The sequence below is a fragment of the Littorina saxatilis genome, linkage group LG5 (genome assembly GCF_037325665.1).
Source record: "Littorina saxatilis isolate snail1 linkage group LG5, US_GU_Lsax_2.0, whole genome shotgun sequence".
NCBI lineage: Eukaryota > Metazoa > Mollusca > Gastropoda > Littorinimorpha > Littorinidae > Littorina > Littorina saxatilis.
The window spans coordinates 899,553-920,893 of record NC_090249.1 but is presented as its reverse complement, the minus strand read 5'-3'; the positions used below and the strand labels follow the sequence as shown (position 1 = coordinate 920,893).

At 43.3% G+C, this 21,341-nt stretch overlaps 3 protein-coding genes across 7 annotated transcripts in view; 2 read left to right on the top strand and 1 right to left on the bottom strand.

The window, feature by feature from the left end:
- The window catches only part of LOC138966022 (uncharacterized), a 229,867-nt gene that overhangs the window by 106,748 nt on the left and 101,778 nt on the right, over positions 1 to 21,341 (bottom strand). The window lies entirely within an intron of this gene.
- The window catches only part of LOC138966020 (tyrosine-protein kinase yes-like), a 45,259-nt gene that overhangs the window by 879 nt on the left and 23,039 nt on the right, over positions 1 to 21,341 (top strand). For all 5 annotated transcript variants that reach the window (XR_011455571.1, XR_011455570.1, XR_011455569.1 and 2 more), the window contains exons 2-3: positions 15,875 to 16,071; positions 18,889 to 18,985. Coding sequence is in view for 1 of the 5 variants with exons in the window: in XM_070338110.1 (XP_070194211.1) it covers positions 15,906 to 16,071; positions 18,889 to 18,985 (263 nt within the window). In the remaining 4 variants the exon portion in view is untranslated. The remainder of the gene's footprint in view (positions 1 to 15,874; positions 16,072 to 18,888; positions 18,986 to 21,341) is intronic.
- LOC138965969 (uncharacterized) lies at positions 460 to 4,966 on the top strand. Its single transcript, XM_070338053.1, has 2 exons — positions 460 to 486; positions 4,646 to 4,966. The coding sequence occupies exons 1-2, from the start codon at positions 460 to 462 to the stop codon at positions 4,964 to 4,966; spliced, it is 348 nt and encodes a 115-aa protein (XP_070194154.1).

Sequence of the window (21,341 nt, the reverse complement as noted above, 5' to 3'; positions counted from 1 at the left end):
TAATTAAGCTCCCTTTACCTTGCTCAAATTCAAAACCCATTCTTCTTGACAGGTTCAAGTGAGCAGAAGTTGGTGCAGTTTTAGGGTAATCTCAACTAAACACACCCTCCCCCCCCCCCCTCCCATTCCTTTTCTCAAAATTCTCAAATGGTTCCATGACTTTTGTGCAATTCATAGGTCTGTTAGTGTTAAACAAGCCCAATTCAGACAAATACCCATTCTTCAAATGGTGTAAAGTGCTGTGTGTAAGACGTGTAACTGAAACAGTATATTTTTCAGTGCCAGTCGAGTTACTTATTGTTAGTCAGTACTAGGCAAACTTGAAGAGACTTCATTTAAATTATCTTAATACTATACTTTAGACCTATCAACCAAATAGCTTGTTTTATAAAAGAGGATGAATGAAACTGATTCTACTGGCAGATTAGCACCTTTGAATTTGTTCAGGTCTGCAATGTAATGGAGAAGCAGAAACCGAAAGCATCGGTGAGAATAGTTGAACTAATCAACTTTCATGGTTTGAATTTAGAAAACATCTACAATCTTCAGGGGGTAATGAATACTCAAACGAGGACATGCTGTCAAAATATATATATACTCTTTGTGAGAAGTGTATGTTTTGACTTTGACTGATTCAGATAGAAAAAAGGCATAAGCTAAGTGAAGTAGATTTTCAGAATTTGTTTACATCTTAATGATTCTTATTTATATTACATGTGCAAATGTGGAGTGAACTAAAACAAAAGAATAAAAACATCGGAAAATGGAGCAATTCTGTATTAAACATGTATACATCAGGCTCTGAGTGAGATTTACGTGCAGATTATCACTGGAGGTCCTTGTTACTCAGTGTCATGTCATTGTCAGTGTCATGTCATTGTCAGTGTCATGTCAGTGTCATGTCTTTGTCAGTGTCATGTCATGTCAGTGTCATGTCATTGTCAGTGTCATGTCAGTGTCATGTCAGTGTCATGTCATTGTCATGTCAGTGTCATGTCATTGTCAGTGTCTTGTCATGTCATTGTCAGTGCAAATGTGTGGGGTGTAGATTTAATTGGTAGGCTTAACAATGAGATAGAGATCCCTAGATTCAAGGTCAGAGGTCAGAGTTCATTAGGTTAAAGTTATGCGGACCAGGACAACTTCATATTTGTATTGATATTGTTACCAGCAAAAAAGTCATCATGGATTGCCACCAGGTGTCTGCATGTTTTCTTTGATGTTTGTTTCTTAGTCAAAGTAGTAAGAAACGTTATGCCAATGAGGAAGAAACAATCATATTTCCAGTTGATACTTGGTCAGGGTTCAGGCCATTTGTGGGTCATTCGTCATTGTATTTAGAATGAGTCTGATCAACCTGACTCGATGGATTCAATCAAATGACTCGAGAATTTCTAATGGGAAGTGGTTGCATCATTCATAATGATCATCAAAATGGTCCACAGGTTATGCCCTTTCCGGTGTGAGTAATGGAATGTAACACTTATACGGAAGTTGAGCAACATAAAATGTCAATGCAATGGACAATGCATTTAAAAAATATGGTAAGGTAAAAAACAAGTGGTGTATTTGTCTGACCTGTTTGATTCGAAATTGGCCCACTGATTTAATGGTGAATCAGCTGACCTATTTGGCGGAGATCCTAGCCTTTTAGTATTAGTTGGACATGTAACACAGCTCTTTCCCCTTAGTGATACAAATTCTCTTGAATTTTATAGTCAATCTGTGCTCAGCATTTTAGTGTTATTGATCTTAATTTCCTGTTGGGTGCAGTCTGTCGGTGTGAATTCTGCAATGAGACCAAGTGATTGACAAGAAGGTGAATGAAAGGTGGATATGACTGACCTGGAACTTTTCTGTATTGCAGTGAGCAGCTGTTCTATTTAAGAAGTTTGTGGTGTGTATTTTGTTTTATCAAGCATTCAGCTTTACTTGACCTGATTTATCAGTGTAAGTTCAAGTGCTGCATTTTGTACTTATTGACTGACTGACTGATTGACCAAATGATTTAAACCATTTCGTTTGAGTTTATTTTGGGCTGGTTAATTTTATGATAATGATATTCCATGTTAGCTTTATTTAGATCATCAGAAGTCAGTGTTGATCATTGTTTCTCCATTGATAGTAAGTTAAGTATTGATTTTCCACTGTTATGGAAAGGCTGGTTTGCAAAACATTACCGTGTAAATTTTGTTATAAAAATTTAAGAAAAATTCTTTTGTGTGCTTATTTCTTCATGAGGTTTTTGTTATGATTGCACACATTCATGTGATTATTTATTCAACATCAAGGATGAATTTTCCCATCCTGGTCCAGAAATCAGGAATTCCTGAACGAAGTGAGGATTTCCTGACCATTTTTATATTTAGTCAAGTTTTGACTAAATATTTTAACATCGAGGGGGAATCGAAACGAGGGTCGTGGTGTATGTGCGTGTGTGCGTGTGTGTGTGTGTGTGTCTGTGTGTGTGTGTAGAGCGATTCAGACTAAACTACTGGACCGATCTTTATGAAATTTGACATGAGAGTTCCTGGGTATGAAATCCCCGAACGTTTTTTTCATTTTTTTGATAAATGTCTTTGATGACGTCATATCCGGCTTTTCGTGAAAGTTGAGGCGGCACTGTCACGCCCTCATTTTTCAACCAAATTGGTTGAAATTTTGGTCAAGTAATCTTCGACGAAGCCCGGGGTTCGGTATTGCATTTCAGCTTGGTGGCTTAAAAATTAATTAATGACTTTGCTCATTAAAAATCTGAAAATTGTAAAAGAAAATAAAAATTTATAAAACGATCCAAATTTACGTTTATCTTATTCTCCATCATTTGCTGATTCCAAAAACATATAAATATGTTATATTCGGATTAAAAACAAGCTCTGAAAATTAAATATATAAAAATTATTATCAAAATTTTTTTTTCGAAATCAATTTAAAAACACTTTCATCTTATTCCTTGTCGGTTCCTGATTCCAAAAAATATATAGATATGATATGTTTGGATTAAAAACACGCTCAGAAAGTTAAAACGAAGAGAGGTACAGAAAAGCGTGCTATCCTTCTCAGCGCAACGAATACCCCGCTCTTCTTGTCAATTCCACGTGCACCGCCTTTGCCACGGGCGGTGGAGTGACGATGCTACGAGTATACGGTCTTACTGCGTTGCGTTGCGTTCAGTTTCATTCTGTGAGTTCGACAGCTACTTGACTAAATATTGTATTTTCGCCTTACGCGACTTGTTCTTTTTTGTTGAAATCAGAAATCATAATTTGGTTTTGAGAGGGATTGAGTTCAGAATTAGACTTGAGTTGTAAGCGATTTGTACGGGCACTAATAGCCTACTGGTTACGACGTTGGCCATCCACGTGGAAGGTACGAAGTTTGACACCTGGACGTACGTTGTGGGTTAAGGATGGAGATTTTTCTGATCTCCTTATTCAACTTATTTGCAGACCTGCTAGTGCTTTTTCCCCCTCAGTGTACACGCACGTACACGTCAAGACAAAGTTAAAGGTCAAAAAGACACTGTAATCCTTGTCAAAGTTGAAACACGAAACCTCCCAGCATGCATCCCCGTAATATTATTTAACTCCTACTTTGTCAAAACGGTGAGAGAGTGGAACAATCTCGATGACACCACAACACACCTGAGAACAATCAACGCCTTCTCCACGGCGATCGGGGATGTTCTGAACACACACACACACACACACACCCCCCCCCCCCTAGAATCCGTTTTTAAAGTAGATAGTTAGGTTTTATTGATAGGGAACACTGCGCACTCCCACAGTTGCAACAAAATTGGCCCCTGCAACTTATCGAATCCAGACCCAGATTAAATTATTATGACTTCCAAAATGGCTAGAGAGAAAACGTCCATACACGTACATGGACATAAAAAAGCCCGCTCAAGCCTAACAATGTACATGCATGGAGTCCCAGCCATCAAACACAGTCCCACAAAAGAAGAAAGTGATTTAATGATTTAGTTGCAATTACAGTGAGCGCTAATTTACAGCTTTGGAGCTTGGTTGGGATGATCAGCACTCATCTGTAATATGCCCTGTTGGGAGCTTTAAGGGCGGCGAGCATGGCTAATTTAATTGGGATGACTTTGCAGACTGCTCGGTATTAGTCATTGTCACTGATAGGCATGGAAATGTGTGTGTATGTGCATACATATATTTTGATATGGAGTAAGTGGTAGTTAGTGACTGTTAGTGTTAGATTAGTACAAGTAACTGAATGTTATGGCATTAACAGTAGACCTGACCTTCTGTTTTTAACAGTAAACCTAAGTTCCTGTTTCAGACTATATATATACATGTACTGTATTATGTGTGAGTTTATATTTGAAACAAATGGAATTCATGCATATGATGTGCTGCTAGCAGTCGAGCTAGCACGAGTACATGGTTAAAGCATTTAAGGGAGTTTTTTCCTCGAGTTTACAACTGACTTTCAGTTGAAACCTGTTGTTTGCTCAAGGTTTCAGTTCATAAAGCCTGCAAAGTAACCTTGGTTTGAAGAACTCTGACTGCAAAGTAACCTTGGTTTGAAGAACTCTGACTGCAAAGTAACCTTGGTTTGAAGAACTCTGACTGCACGGCTCAGGCCCCCGTTTCTCTACATGCACTTTGTCTTGTAGCCACGGTTACAGACTTCACCCCTTCTTCTCTCTCCTCCCCCCCCCCCAGTCACAGAGTCCCCCAGTCACAGAGTCCCCCAGTCACAGAGTCCCCCAGTCACAGAGTCCCCCAATCACAGAGTCCCCCAGTCACAGAGTCCCCCAGTCACAGAGTCCCCCAGTCACAGAGTCCCCCAATCACAGAGTCCCCCAGTCACAGAGTCCCCCAGTCACAGAGTCCCCCAGTCACAGAGTCCCCCAGTCACAGAGTCCCCCAGTCACAAGAGTCCCCCAGTCACAGAGTCCCCCAGTCACAGAGTCCCCCACTATTTACTATTTTAAACTCTGTTTTCTAAGGTTTTTTGTTTACAAGGTCAGTTTTAAATATACCCCTATGTTTTACGACTCCATCTTTTAAAGGCATGATTTTGTCAGATTTAAGGCAGAAAGGGGGTTACCACTGCATTAATATAACTTAAATTCTTCTAACAGAGGGAGTCTGATAATGTTTAATCTTTGCCAAAACAGCTGAGAGTTCGAAAGTCAGGGAGAAGCAGAAGCTATTACTTGTCCTCTATCTCAGTGCGATACTTGTGAAAATGCCGAGCCATTGGTGAGCCTTCCTCGGTCAGCAGTACAATTGTAAAGAGAGAATATTGGTGAGCTTTCCTTGTTTTCTCTGCTAACTCAGTGCTTAGTAAAACAAAGAAAGGGAGAATATCACTGGAAGGCAGCTATTGGTCTGCTGATAGTGCAATAGGTAACAAGTCGCGTAAGGCGAAATTAATGCATTTAATCAAGCTCTTGAAATCACAGAATAAAACTGATTGCACAGCATTTTTTTTTTACCGAGACAATACTGCTTCGTAAATCCCCGCGGCAGTTTTCCCGTGCAACACGAAGTGAAATTGATGAGGCAGATTAGCACAATAGCGTACTGCGGTAAGCAGGAAAGCGAGCTTTTCTGTATTCTTTTTAACTTTCTGAGTTTGTTTTGAATAAAACATATTATATCTATATGTTTTTGGAATCAGGAAATGATAACGAATAAGATGAAATCATTTTTGGATCGATTTCTTACATTTTAATCGTAGCACTAATTAACCTATTTTCGTTAATTGTGATCACATTTTAAGAGTAAACATAACATATGTATATATTTTTAGATTCAGAATTTGATGAAGAATACGATGCAATCAATTTTGAATCTGTTTGCGACAGTTTCATTTTTAATGACAACTTTAATGAGCCAACTCGTTAATTAATTTAAGCCTCCACGCTGAAATGCAATACCAAAGTTTGGGCTTCGTCGAAGATTACTTGACCAAAATTTCAACCAATTTGGTTTAAATATGAGGGCGTGACAGCTAGTGCCGCCTCAAGTTTCACTAAATGCCGGATATGACATCATCGAAGACATTTATCGGGAAAAAGAAAAAATGATCTGGGGCAGGGTTTAACCTGGGACAAAAAGGCAATGGGACATTTCTCCCCCTCATCCAAATTCTGATGGGACATAGTCAAAAGCAAGAAGCGCCAAAGGCCTGTACGTGTTTTGACCAAAGAAGAATGCAAAATGGTGCAAATCGGTGCAACAAGTATAGCCGCTATATCGTGTTATCTCTGTTTGTGTGTGTGTGTGTGTGTGTGTGTGTAAAGTGTATATTTGGTGGCGCAGTGGTACGTATTCTCAATGCGCCTTTTGACGCACTGAAGGGAATTGTGATGGGACATTTTCAGATGTAATGCGCCAATGGCACAGGGTGCACTAGTAAATGAAACTCTGCTGGGGATATCATACCCAGGAACTCTCATGTAAAGTTTCATGAAGATCGGTCCAGAAGTTTTCTCGGAACTGATCTATACACACACACACACACACACACACACACACACACACCACGACCCTCGTCTCGATTCCCCCTCTATGTTAAAACATTTAGTCAGAACTTGACTAAATGTAAAAATGACCAGCCATTGTACTGCCTTCTTTGTACAGTAATTAGCAGTAATGTGGTAGAGAGGGGTCGAATATATATGTGGAGTTTGTGCTGTACGTTGATCAGCCAAAACAACTGAGACTCAGTCACTGATAGGAAGACAGTAAGTATGAAGCAAAAGAGACCATTTGCCTGGTCTCCCTGTGATAAGGGTGAACATGACCATGAGCCATTGTACTGGCTTCCCCTGGCAGCCATAACATGGTGTAATGGGGGCAAGTTTCAAGTTACCTTTCCTGAGTCTTGCTGATAACAACACAATACTCCCATAAGTCATGTGCTTCCTGGTTCCCCTCAATTGTTGTGCTGTATGTTAATGCCTGATAGTGATAAAGGGAGGTTAAGACTTCAGTTGAAGATAAATCAGTCTGTGCTGTACTTGACATTGAAGTGTACCATCTTAAAACAAAAACAACAAAGTTAGCCATGTCAACAGGGAAGGTATTAGCTCATTTCTACGTGGTGTTACTGTTGCTGTGTGTTAGCAGGTTGCCTTTCATCTGGTCATTTCAGTTCTTGAGAAATAGATTGTCAGTGTGACAGTTTATATTTACTTGGAGCATAGTGTATCCAGGCCTGGCTTAGAAAATATGGCTTAATTCATAAACTTTCAGCATAAGTTGTTTGTAGTTCTGGCTACAGAAATGGCTTGGATACTGTTTCTTGGGTTTATTATAGTATAAATTTACTATTGTACCCACAATGAAAAGACGTTATCCTTCAGACCCCAGCCTAAATTGTCCCTGCAAATGCTGCATGCAGCCGCAGGTGTCCTTTCTTGACAGGTGTTTTTTGGGCAATTATGGACAGTGACAGCAAAAAGTGTCCTTTGTTGTTAGGTGTCCTCTCATCCAAGGGATCTCTCATCACAAGTATTCACCATCCATATTTACTTTATTCCAACTCCCAAAATGACTGTGATATGATGAGAAGGATTTGTTTTGTTGCTCTTACAGGGTCATTTTGTTTGCTCACATCAACAGGGCTCTTTATGAGGCTAATTGTCTTTGTTGCTCTTACAGGGTCATTTGTTTGCTCACATTAACAGGGCTCTTTATGAGGCTAATTGTCTTTGTTGCTCTTACAGGGTCATTTTGTTTGCTCACATTAACAGGGCTCTTTATGAGGCTAATTGTCTTTGTTGCTCTTACAGGGTCATTTTGTTTGCTCACATTAATTAACAGGGCTCTTTATGAGGCTAATTGTCTTTGTTGCTCTTACAGGGTCATTTGTTTGCTCACATTAACAGGGCTCTTTATGAGGCTAATTGTCTTTGTTGTCTTAGCCCTATGTGACAACTAATTGCAGTTGTATGTCGTTTTAAAGGGTCTTTCCTGGCAAAATTGTGTAGGCATAGATAAAAAATGTCCACCAAAATACCCGTGTGACTTGGAATAATAGGCCGTGAAAAGTAGGATATGCGCCGAAATGGCTGCGAACTGCTGGTCGATGTGAATGCGTGATGTATTGTGTAAAAAATTCCATCTCACACGGCATAAATAGATCCCTGCGCCTTGAGTCCGAGTCTGGAGATACGCGCGCGATATAAGACTTCATATATATATATATAACTTTTAATTCATAAGCAGATTTAGCTGTCTTAAAACCTCATTACTCAGTTGACACCGGGCCACCCCAGTTCATTCTAGTTTCTAAATTTGAAGTTCTTCTCAATGTTTGCTGGGTTTTTCTTCCTCTCATGCTAATTTCACTTCAGAATTACACTTCTCTCAGCGGCAACTGACGTCAACTTATTTGGTGTGTTAAAACTGTTGCATGCTACATGCATGATAAATGATTAAATATTTTAACGAGAATTTTGCCTTTTCTTCTGCAGAAGAGATTTATTTAGGCTTTTGATTATGTTACAGTCACTACATGTGCTCATATCATAGTTTACAATGGTGTGTACTTGTGTGTTCCTTGAGCCTATCTCATTTTGAACCAGGAGTGACTTTGAGGGGTGCACTTGTCTGTTGCAAGCGTGGTTACTGGAATTGTATGCATTTTCAGGTTTCTAGAGAACTTTTCCTTATTCACATTATGTGCACTCACGTGTGTGTGTGTGTGTGTGTGTGTGTGTGTGTGTGTGTGTGTGTGTGTGTGTGTGTATGTATGTATGTATGTATGTATGTTTGTGTGTGGCTGTCTGCTCTGGGATCAGATTTGACACATGTTTAGTGTGTAATTGGCTCAGCTTTCAAAATGAGTAAGTTTGATACAATTGTAGCTGTTAATATCATCATCATGAGTTTTCATGTGGCTCATGCATTGGTTGCTCACTCTCAAGTACGGCAATTCTTGTACACTTGTATGTGAATGATGTTATGAGTTATTTTGTGACAGTTGTGCACCCAGATGGTAGTTTTATTACTTCAGTGTATACCTGAAGGCTTTTTTGTGAGGGTTGTGCTCTGAAGTAGCCAGGCTTTATCAGTTTATTGCTGTTGTTTATGATCATAACAATTGACCATTCTTGTTATCCAGCAGACTGGCCTTGTCCTGAATTTAACAGTTGTGCATCTTTTAGGATAAAGCACACCATTTTTTGTCTTTCCTGTTTAAAAAAAGATCAAAAATCCGTTTTTTTCTTTCTTCATATTTGTAGCTAACAGACGAACCTAGAAAGACATGGTATATCTTGTCATCACTAACATATGTGATGTCTGTCAGTATCTTGGCAGTTAGTCAAAGTTTGCATTAAAATAGATAACATCACAGCTCCAGAGGCTCTTTTACCTCCGCCCCTGGTCAACAGTAACCCCCTACCCTGACATTCCCCTTGGTGAGAACGTCCCACCTCAACAGTAACCCCCTACCCTGACATTCCCCTTTGTGAGAACGCCCCACCTCAACAGTAACCCCCTACCCTGACATTCCCCTTTGTGAGAACGCCCCACCTCAACAGTAACCCCCTACCCTGACATTCCCCTTGGTGAGAACGTCCCACCTCAACAGTAACCCCCTACCCTGACATTCCCCTTTGTGAGAACGCCCCACCTCAACAGTAACCCCCTACCCTGACATTCCCCTTTGTGAGAACGCCCCACCTCAACAGTAACCCCCTACCCTGACATTCCCCTTGGTGAGAACGTCCCACCTCAACAGTAACCCCCTACCCTGACATTCCCCTTTGTGAGAACGCCCCACCTCAACAGTAACCCCCTACCCTGACATTCCCCTTTGTGAGAACGCCCCACCTCAACAGTAACCCCCTACCCTGACATTCCCCTTTGTGAGAACGCCCCACCTCAACAGTAACCCCCTACCCTGACATTCCCCGTTGGTGAGAACGCCCCACCTCAACAGTAACCCCCTACCCTGACATTCCCCTTGGTGAGAACGCCCCACCTCAACAGTAACCCCCTACCCTGACATTCCCCTTTGTGAGAACGCCCCACCTCAACAGTAACCCCCTACCCTGACATTCCCCTTTGTGAGAACGTCCCACCTCAACAGTAACCCCCTACCCTGACATTCCCCTTGGTGAGAACGTCCCACCTCAACAGTAACCCCCTACCCTGACATTCCCCTTGGTGAGAACGCCCCACCTCAACAGTAACCCCCTACCCTGACATTCCCCGTTGGTGAGAACGCCCCACCTCAACAGTAACCCCCTACCCTGACATTCCCCGTTGGTGAGAACGTCCCACCTCAACAGTAACCCCCTACCCTGACATTCCCCGTTGGTGAGAACGCCCCACCTCAACAGTAACCCCCTACCCTGACATTCCCCTTTGTGAGAACGTCCCACCTCAACAGTAACCCCCTACCCTGACATTCCCCTTGGTGAGAACGTCCCACCTCAACAGTAACCCCCTACCCTGACATTCCCCTTTGTGAGAATGTCCCACCTCAACAGTAACCCCCTACCCTGACATTCCCCTTGGTGAGAACGCCCCACCTCAACAGTAACCCCCTACCCTGACATTCCCCTTGGTGAGAACGTCCCACCTCAACAGTAACCCCCTACCCTGACATTCCCCTTTGTGAGAACGTCCCACCTCAACAGTAACCCCCTACCCTGACATTCCCCTTGGTGAGAACGTCCCACCTCAACAGTAACCCCCTACCCTGACATTCCCCTTTGTGAGAACGTCCCACCTCAACAGTAACCCCCTACCCTGACATTCCCCTTTGTGAGAACGTCCCACCTCAACAGTAACCCCCTACCCTGACATTCCCCTTGGTGAGAACGTCCCACCTCAACAGTAACCCCCTACCCTGACATTCCCCTTTGTGAGAACGCCACACCTCAACAGTAACCCCCTACCCTGACATTCCCCTTTGTGAGAACGCCACACCTCAACAGTAACCCCCTACCCTGACATTCCCCTTGGTGAGAACGTCCCACCTCAACAGTAACCCCCTACCCTGGCATTCCCCTTTGTGAGAACGTCCCACATCAACAGTAACCCCCTACCCTGGCATTCCCCTTGGTGAGAACGTCCCACCTCAACAGTAACCCCCTACCCTGACATTCCCCTTGGTGAGAACGTCCCACCTCAACAGTAACCCCCTACCCTGACATTCCCCTTGGTGAGAACGTCCCACCTCAACAGTAACCCCCTACCCTGACATTCCCCTTGGTGAGAACGCCCCACCTCAACAGTAACCCCATACCCTGACATTCCCCTTGGTGAGAACGTCCCACCTCAACAGTAACCCCCTACCCTGACATTCCCCTTGGTGAGAACGTCCCACCTCAACAGTAACCCCCTACCCTGGCATTCCCCTTGGTGAGAACGTCCCACCTCAACAGTAACCCCCTACCCTGACATTCCCCTTTGTGAGAACGCCACACCTCAACAGTAACCCCCTACCCTGACATTCCCCTTGGTGAGAACGTCCCACCTCAACAGTAACCCCCTACCCTGGCATTCCCCTTTGTGAGAACGTCCCACCTCAACAGTAACCCCCTACCCTGGCATTCCCCTTGGTGAGAACGTCCCACCTCAACAGTAACCCCCTACCCTGACATTCCCCTTGGTGAGAACGTCCCACCTCAACAGTAACCCCCTACCCTGACATTCCCCTTGGTGAGAACGTCCCACCTCAACAGTAACCCCCTACCCTGACATTCCCCTTGGTGAGAACGCCCCACCTCAACAGTAACCCCCTACCCTGACATTCCCCTTGGTGAGAACGTCCCACCTCAACAGTAACCCCCTACCCTGACATTCCCCTTGGTGAGAACGTCCCACCTCAACAGTAACCCCCTACCCTGGCATTCCCCTTGGTGAGAACGTCCCACCTCAACAGTAACCCCCTACCCTGGCATTCCCCTTGGTGAGAACGTCCCACCTCAACAGTAACCCCCTACCCTGGCATTCCCCTTTGTGAGAACGTCCCACCTCAACAGTAACCCCCTACACTGACATTCCCCTTGGTGAGAACGTCCCACCTCAACAGTAACCCCCTACACTGACATTCCCCTTTGTGAGAACGTCCCACCTCAACAGTAACCCCCTACACTGACATTCCCCTTGGTGAGAACGCCCCACCTCAACAGTAACCCCCTACCCTGACATTCCCCTTGGTGAGAACGCCCCACCTCAACAGTAACCCCATACCCTGACATTCCCCTTGGTGAGAACGTCCCACCTCAATAGTAACCCCCTACCCTGACATTCCCCTTGGTGAGAACGCCCCACCTCAACAGTAACCCCATACCCTGACATTCCCCTTGGTGAGAACGTCCCACCTCAATAGTAACCCCCTACCCTGACATTCCCCTTGGTGAGAACGTCCCACCTCAACAGTAACCCCCTACCCTGGCATTCCCCTTGGTGAGAACGTCCCACCTCAACAGTAACCCCCTACCCTGACATTCCCCTTTGTGAGAACGCCACACCTCAACAGTAACCCCCTACCCTGACATTCCCCTTGGTGAGAACGTCCCACCTCAACAGTAACCCCCTACCCTGGCATTCCCCTTTGTGAGAACGTCCCACCTCAACAGTAACCCCCTACCCTGGCATTCCCCTTGGTGAGAACGTCCCACCTCAACAGTAACCCCCTACCCTGACATTCCCCTTGGTGAGAACGTCCCACCTCAACAGTAACCCCCTACCCTGACATTCCCCTTGGTGAGAACGTCCCACCTCAACAGTAACCCCCTACCCTGACATTCCCCTTGGTGAGAACGCCCCACCTCAACAGTAACCCCCTACCCTGACATTCCCCTTGGTGAGAACGTCCCACCTCAACAGTAACCCCCTACCCTGACATTCCCCTTGGTGAGAACGTCCCACCTCAACAGTAACCCCCTACCCTGGCATTCCCCTTGGTGAGAACGTCCCACCTCAACAGTAACCCCCTACCCTGGCATTCCCCTTGGTGAGAACGTCCCACCTCAACAGTAACCCCCTACCCTGGCATTCCCCTTTGTGAGAACGTCCCACCTCAACAGTAACCCCCTACACTGACATTCCCCTTGGTGAGAACGTCCCACCTCAACAGTAACCCCCTACACTGACATTCCCCTTTGTGAGAACGTCCCACCTCAACAGTAACCCCCTACCCTGACATTCCCCTTGGTGAGAACGTCCCACCTCAACAGTAACCCCCTACCCTGACATTCCCCTTGGTGAGAACGTCCCACCTCAACAGTAACCCCCTACCCTGACATTCCCCTTTGTGAGAAGGTCCCACCTCAACAGTAACCCCCTACCCTGACATTCCCCTTGGTGAGAACGTCCCACCTCAACAGTAACCCCCTACCCTGACATTCCCCTTTGTGAGAAGGTCCCACCTCAACAGTAACCCCCTACCCTGACATTCCCCTTGGTGAGAACGTCCCACCTCAACAGTAACCCCCTACCCTGACATTCCCCTTTGTGAGAAGGTCCCACCTCAACAGTAACCCCCTACCCTGACATTCCCCTTGGTGAGAACGTCCCACCTCAACAGTAACCCCCTACCCTGACATTCCCCTTGGTGAGAACGTCCCACCTCAACAGTAACCCCCTACCCTGACATTCCCCTTTGTGAGAACGTCCCACCTCAACAGTAACCCCCTACCCTGACATTCCCCTTTGTGAGAACGTCCCACCTCAATAGTAACCCCCTACCCTGACATTCCCCTTGGTGAGAACGCCCCACCTCAACAGTAACCCCCTACCCTGACATTCCCCTTGGTGAGAACGCCCCACCTCAACAGTAACCCCCTACCCTGACATTCCCCTTGGTGAGAACGCCCCACCTCAACAGTAACCCCCTACCCTGACATTCCCCTTTGTGAGAACGTCCCACCTCAACAGTAACCCCCTACCCTGACATTCCCCTTTGTGAGAACGTGTGGCAGGACTTTGGTGGTTGTGTGCTGGTGTGCATGTGCTCGAACTATTTGCCTTATCCAGGAAGTTAGTTGTATAAATACTTGTTAGCTGTATAGATAGTGGCTGTATATCCTGACTGCACTGAGTAGGTACCGCTTAATTCTCATGCTTCTGCATGTTCACACCTTTTCTTATTTATGTTGCTGTACATATGCTTACGACTGACGTATTGTTGTTCATGGTTTTTTTACAGGTGTGTTGGTGTGATTTATTACACCCCCGGTATAGGGGTGTGTATAGGTTTCACTGGATGTGTTTGTTTGTTTGTTTGGGTGTGTGTTTGTGTTCGCATATAGATCTCAAGAATGAACGGACCGATCGTCACCAAACTTGGTGAACAGGTTCTATACATTCCTGAGACGGTCCTTACAAACATTGGGACCAGTCAAACACACGGTTAGGGAGTTATTGGTGGATTAAGATTAAGAGTGACATATTAATGGTCAATTGTTTGTTTGGGTGTGTGTTTGTGTTCGCATATAGATCTCAAGAATGAACGGACCGATCGTCACCAAACTTGGTGAACAGGTTCTATACATTCCTGAGACGGTCCTTACAAAATTGGGACCAGTCAAACACACGGTTAGGGAGTTATTGGTGGATTAAGATTAAGACTGACATATTAATGGTCAATTGTTTGTTTGGGTGTGTGTTTGTGTTCGCATATAGATCTCAAGAATGAACGGACCGATCGTCACCAAACTTGGTGAACAGGTTCTATACATTCCTGAGACGGTCCTTACAAAAATTGGGACCAGTCAAACACACGGTTAGGGAGTTATTGGTGGATTAAGATTAAGAGTGACATATTAATGGTCAATTGTTTGTTTGGGTGTGTGTTTGTGTTCGCATATAGATCTCAAGAATGAACGGACCGATCGTCACCAAACTTGGTGAACAGGTTCTATACATTCCTGAGACGGTCCTTACAAAATTGGGACCAGTCAAACACACGGTTAGGGAGTTATTGGTGGATTAAGATTAAGACTGACATATTAATGGTCAATTGTTTGTTTGGGTGTGTGTTTGTGTTCGCATATAGATCTCAAGAATGAACGGACCGATCGTCACCAAACTTGGTGAACAGGTTCTATACATTCCTGAGACGGTCCTTACAAAAATTGGGACCAGTCAAACACACGGTTAGGGAGTTATTGGTGGATTAAGATTAAGAGTGACATATTAATGGTCAATTGTTTGTTTGGGTGTGTGTTTGTGTTCGCATATAGATCTCAAGAATGAACGGACCGATCGTCACCAAACTTGGTGAACAGGTTCTATACATTCCTGAGACGGTCCTTACAAAAATTGGGACCAGTCAAACACACGGTTAGGGAGTTATTGGTGGATTAAGATTAAGACTGACATATTAATGGTCAAAGGGAAATAACTGTCTGTCTGACTGTCTCTCTGTCTCTCTGTTTCTCTGTCTCTCTGACTTCTGACGTCTGACTTCTGACTTCCGACTTCTGACTTCTGACTTCCGACGTCCGACGTCTGACTTCCGACTTCCGACTTCTGACTTCTGACCACACTTGTTAGCAGTGCCTGCTCAGTTGGTGGCAGTGAGAATGCTAAGGACGGGGGTGTTTTTTCTACCTCGGAGGAATTTCTTGTTTATACAGGCAAACAGACAACTACACATTCGACAATCTCTCACACAAAAACATGCATGCACGCACAGATATATATACACACATGTCAAATATATATACACACACACATACATTGCACTATATACATGTTCACACAATCTGGTTAGGAAGACAATCTAAAACAACAGCAGCTAAAGTTATCATTTAACATTTTCGAATTCTTTGAAAAAAATAGAACTTGTACAAATGATACGAAAGGGAGACACTGAATTTTCCAGCCTATACCTCACTGTGTTTTTCTTCCATGTGTTTCAGGTAATGAGGTAACGACTTTCCCCAAAGCGACATGGGAGTGTGCTTTGGGAAGGAGGAGTCCAAAGGGTCTGACCAGAAAATTCCTCCATCCATAGACGTCCTCAATGGCGGCCCAGACCGCATAATTGTCCATCACGGCGATATCAATCCTGTCGTACCTGACACTAGACCCCTCCCTGCTACCCCTCCAAAGAAAGGTACGCATCGGTAGAGCAACCAGTTTGAATACATCATGTACATTGACATTTCTTTTGGAGAAACTCCTAAAGTGTTGGGGATGTTTGCTTTGTCACTGATTATGGTGTGCTTCCATGGTGTGTGTGTGTGTGTAGTGTTGTGTGTGTGTAGTGTGTGGTGTGTGTGTGTAGTGTTGTGTGTGTGTAGTGTGTGGTGTGTGTGTGTAGTGTTGTGTGTGTGTAGTGTTGTGTGTGTGTGTGTGTAGTGTTGTGTGTGTGTAGTGTGTGTTGTGTGTGTGTAGTGTTGTGTGTGTGTGTGTGTGTGAGTGTGTGTGTGTGTGTAGTGTTGTGTTGTGTGTGTGTGAGTGTTTTTCTTACTTTTTGGATGCGTACATGTACAAGTTCACACGAATAAAATGCCAAGGGGATTTGTTGCCTGAATAATGTTGGGGGCTTGTTCAAGTACATGTATTTTTCTTCCAGTGTTCAATAAGATGATGAATGAGACCTGTAAACATATATGCCCCTGAGAATGATACACACGTTTCACTTAAGATTTAGTTTCTTGTTCATACTGAAACCCCCCGCAGGTTAGGGGGAGTCCCATATTGGTTGGGACGAGAAAGAATTTACCCGATGCTCCCCAGCATGTCGTAAGAGGCGACTAACGGATTCTGTTTCTCCTTTTACCCTTGTTAAGTGTTTCTTGTATAGAATATGGTCAATGTTTGTAAAGATTTTAGTCAAGCAGTATGTAAGAAATGTCCTTTGTACTGGAAACTTGCATTCTCCCAGTAAGGTAATATGTAGAGGTTACATGCCGAGTCTCAGTGATTATCAAAAATAATGGTCGAAGTTAGCGGATCATGAAAAATGCGAGCTTTAGCGAGCTTTTTCATGACCGCGAACTGAGACCATTATTTTTGATAATCACTGAGACGAGGTGTGTAACCTCTTTATTCCTCCTTTCTTCAGTTATTCAAAGAAAAGAGGAGGTTTTTTGCGAAAGTTTGATCGAATCCTATTCACTCAACCAGTCAACCTGCGCAGGCGATCGATTAATGCGCGGTTGTATAGTTCCGTGCAAATCATTCCATTCTGTTAACACTTCTTGTCAGTTTTCCTATTTTGGACTAAAATCAAGTACACAGATATGCTGTTATTCTGCTGTGGCGGCAAAGGCAGATATTGTGTGTTCTGTATATGTTTTGGTATCGCTTAGGATAATGACTGTTCTTTCGTCAAATGGGACTAGCAGACGAACTTTTGCACCCGTGTTCCAACGTTAAAAACTGTATGAAGTTCAGTTTTCTGGGGAAAATAGTGTATGAAACCGCTTTATGTTGTTTAAATTGATGAGATGTGTGCATTTGGTTGCGTGTGATCTGTTTATTAAATGAAATATTGTTGAAAACTGACCGTCGGATTGCAGTCTGTTGTCGAAGAAACTGAGTGAAAAGAAGGGGAACTACTCTTGTCGCTAGACAAAGTATGAGCCTTGCGGGAAATTGCTTGTGATGAACGTTTGAGCACGGCAAATCTAGATTCAGAAAACAACCGAACTCATGGATTTTATATGAAGATTCATGTGTTCAGGCCTGTAGTTGTTAATTTAAATGCGGTATGTTTGTATTGTTTGCTCCAGAGATGTATACTTCGTACGTTAGAGCGTTCGGAACTTTTCAGTCGCAAAAAGTAGTACCGAAACAGAACAACTTCTCAACCCATTGCACTATCGAGGATTCAGGCTGTTGCTGGGTCGTTATTTGTTTGGTTGCTGGGTCATTATCGAAAAATAACTACCCCTACAAGTTTACAGAGGTAAAGAAGCAGAGGGGGGAATAAATTGTACTACGTTGCAAGCCCCTGGAGCAAATTTTTGATTAGTGCTTTTGTGAACAAGAAACAATTGACAAGTGGCTCTATCCCATCTCCCCCCTTCCCTCCGTCGCGATATAACCTTGAATGGTTGAAAACGACGTTAAACACCAAATAAAGAAAGAAAGAAAATTCATACTGAAACTACTTTAACGGCTGTTAAATCCACAGAAACCAAGGGGTTGCATGTACAGTGGGGCTTCTCCGGGGCCAACAGTTATTCACTCAGATGCTTAAAAAGTATTTTAGATTGTATTATAGAAAAGAACTGCAAAATATAAATGCCTGCCTAACAACTACATCCTTCTGTTCAATGATATTTGAGAAAGGGTGAAAGCAATGTTTGACCATTGCTAGTGCAGTTTAAAAATGTGCTGCAGTGGAAGTACAGGTGCCCTATGTACCCAGGTTTAGCCTCATATCATCTTCCTCTTCTTCGTTCATGGGCTTAGACTCCCACGTTCACTCATGTTTTTAGCACGAGTGGATGTTTACGTGTATGACCGTTTTTACCCCGCCGTTCAGGCAGCATACGCCGATTTCAGGGGAGGCATGCTGGGTATGTTCGTGTTTCTATAACCCACCGAACTCTGACATGGATTACAGGATCTTTTCCATGCGCACTTGGTCTTGTGCTTGCGTGTACACACGAAGGGGGTTAAGTCACTAGCAGGTCTGCACATAAGTTGACCTGGGAGATCGAAAAAATCTCCACTCTTAACCCACCAGGCAGCAGCGACCAGGATTCGAACTCACGACCTCCCGATTAGGAGGCCAACGTCTTACCACCACGCCACTGCGCCCGTCAGCCTCAGATCATTACTCTTGCTGCGTAAGTCACTAAGTGGTCATCTTCTCAGGAGTTTGAATAGTGTATTTCTTACTTGAATGTCACATGTATGATAGGCGGTCAGCTTGTTGGTTATACATAATACAAATGAATACTGTGTTTTTTTTCAGATGCCTTGGTAGTTAGAGCACTGTATGACTTTGAAGCGATCAATGAAGATGACTTGTCCTTCAAGAAGGGCGATCGAATGGAGGTGGACGAACAGTCGTAAGTATTAATTTTATCTCTGTGTCGGTCGGTCTGTCTTTCGTCCATTCTCTTGTGTGATGTTTTTATATTTAGTCAAGTTTTGACGAAATATTTTAACGTAGAGGAGGGAATCGAGACGAGGGTCGTGGTGTATGTGTGTGTGTGTGTGTGTGTGTGTCTGTCTGTCTGTCTGTCTGTCTGTCTGTGTGTGTGTGTAGAGCGATTCAGACTAAACTGCTGGACCGATCTTTATGAAAATTGACATGAGAGTTCCTGGGTATGAAATCCCCATACGTTTTTTTCATTTTTTTGATAAATGTCTTTGATGACGTCATATCCGGCTTTTCGTGAAAGTTGAGGCGGCACTGTCACGCTCTCATTTTTCAACCACATTGGTTGAAATTTTGGTCAAGTAATCTTCGACGAAGGCCGGGGTTTGGTATTGCATTTCAGCTTGGTGGCTTAAAAACTAATGAGTGAGTTTGGTCATTAAAAATCTGAAAATTGTAAAAAAAATATTTTTTTTATAAAACGATCCCAATTTACGTTCATCTTATTCTCCATCATTTGCTGATTCCAAAAACCTATAAATATGTTATATTCGGATTAAAAACAAGCTCTGAAAATTAAATATATAAAAATTATTATCAAAATTAATTTGTCGAAATCAATTTAAAAACACTTTCACCTTATTCCTTGCCGGTTCCTGATTCCAAAAACATATAGATATGATATGTTTGGATTAAAAACACGCTCAGAAAGTTAAAACGAAGAGAGGCACAGAAAAGCGTGCTATCATTCTCAGCGCAACTGACGATGCTACGAGTATACGGTCTTGCTGCGTTGCATTGCGTTCAGTTTCATTTTGTGAGTTCGACAGCTACTTGACTAAATGTTGTATTTTCGCCTCACGCGACTTGTTTTCTTTCATTCTCTCATTGTAAAACAATAAATTGTTTCCCTCTTTTTCTCTATCCTTTGTAGCTTGTTGCCAGTGCAAACTGTATTAACTGCCCGTCTACATGCCAGTTGATACCTGGTTTTGGTCAGTGCTCGTAACGTGCTTGTGTCTATCAATTTCAAAGACTGATTCGTTGTGCATTGTAAATGTACTGATGCAAGGTACACCAGAGTACATGACCAGTTGTTTGGTTTATGTTGATCAATAGGGGCAGCTTTATCCTGAGTGACACATGTCTCTCAAACAATATTTCCTGTCACAGGAAAGCAGAAATTGAATTGTCGAGATCTGATGAGAGAAATGGTTAAGTGCGGACATGTTCTATCGTTATAAAACTATTACTCATCTCTGATGTATACGAACATAATGGTGCACCGTGGCAGTTATGCTGTTTGGTTACTTTGTGCTGAGCTGCAATAACTGCTTCTGTGTCTGGCTTGCTGAAATGGATGTTGCGTTTAGCAGATTACTACTCAGATTACTACTGCTAGAACTACACACTCTATAACAACCTCATTTAAATTATTCAGTGTTTGTCTGAAGCTCCAGTGATTTTCAAAGTGAAGCTGGCTGAAGTGTGCTTGGGGGTTGATGAATATTTGATGATTGTTTGTGGAATAGTATTTGTCATCTCCATCCTTCGCAGAGCTGTAGAGGGAAGAAGGTCACCCAAGTTTTTCAATTAAACGGAAAGAAAAAGTTTGGTGTCTCTGTCCGTCCTGAAAAGAAACAAGTCGCGTAAGGCGAAAATACAACATTTAGTCAAGCTCAGTCGAACTCACAGAATGAAACTGAACGCATTGCATTTTTTCTGCAAGACCGTACACTCGTAGCATCGTCTGTCCACCGCTCGTGACAAAGGCAGTGAAATTAACAATCCAGAAAAGCACTGTAGCGGTTGCGCTGAGGAGGATAGCACGCTTTTCTATATCTCTATTCTTTTTAACTCTCTGAACGTGTTTTTAATCCAAACATATCATATCTATATGTTTTTGGAATCAGGAACGTACAAGGAATAAGATGAAATTGTTTTTAAATCGATTTCGGAACATTTATTTTAATCATAATTTTTTATATTTTTATTTTTCAGAGCTTGTTTTTAATCCGAAAATAACATATTTATATGTTTTTGGAATCAGAAAATGATGAAGAATACGATAAACGTAATTTTGGATCGTTTTATAACAAAATAATTTTAATTACAATTTTCAGATTTTTAATGACCAAAGTCATTAATAAATTTTTAAGCCTCCAAGCTGAAATGCAATACCAAAGTCCGGTTTAACAGTGGCAGGGGTTTCACAGTGGCAGGGGTTTAACAGTGGCAGGGGTTTAACAGTGGCAGGGGTTTCACAGTGGCAGGGGTTTCACAGTGGCAGGGGTTTCACACTGGCAGGGGTTTAACAGTGGCAG

What these genes read in the sequence shown, in the direction of transcription:
- LOC138965969 (XM_070338053.1), top strand. Translation starts at nt 460, where the DNA reads ATGGAGAAGCAGAAACCGAAAGCATCG. An exon ending in AGCAGAAACCGAAAGCATCG is followed by an intron (nt 487 to 4,645) that starts GTGAGAATAGTT and finishes TTTGTCTTGTAG; the next exon opens with CCACGGTTACAGACTTCACC.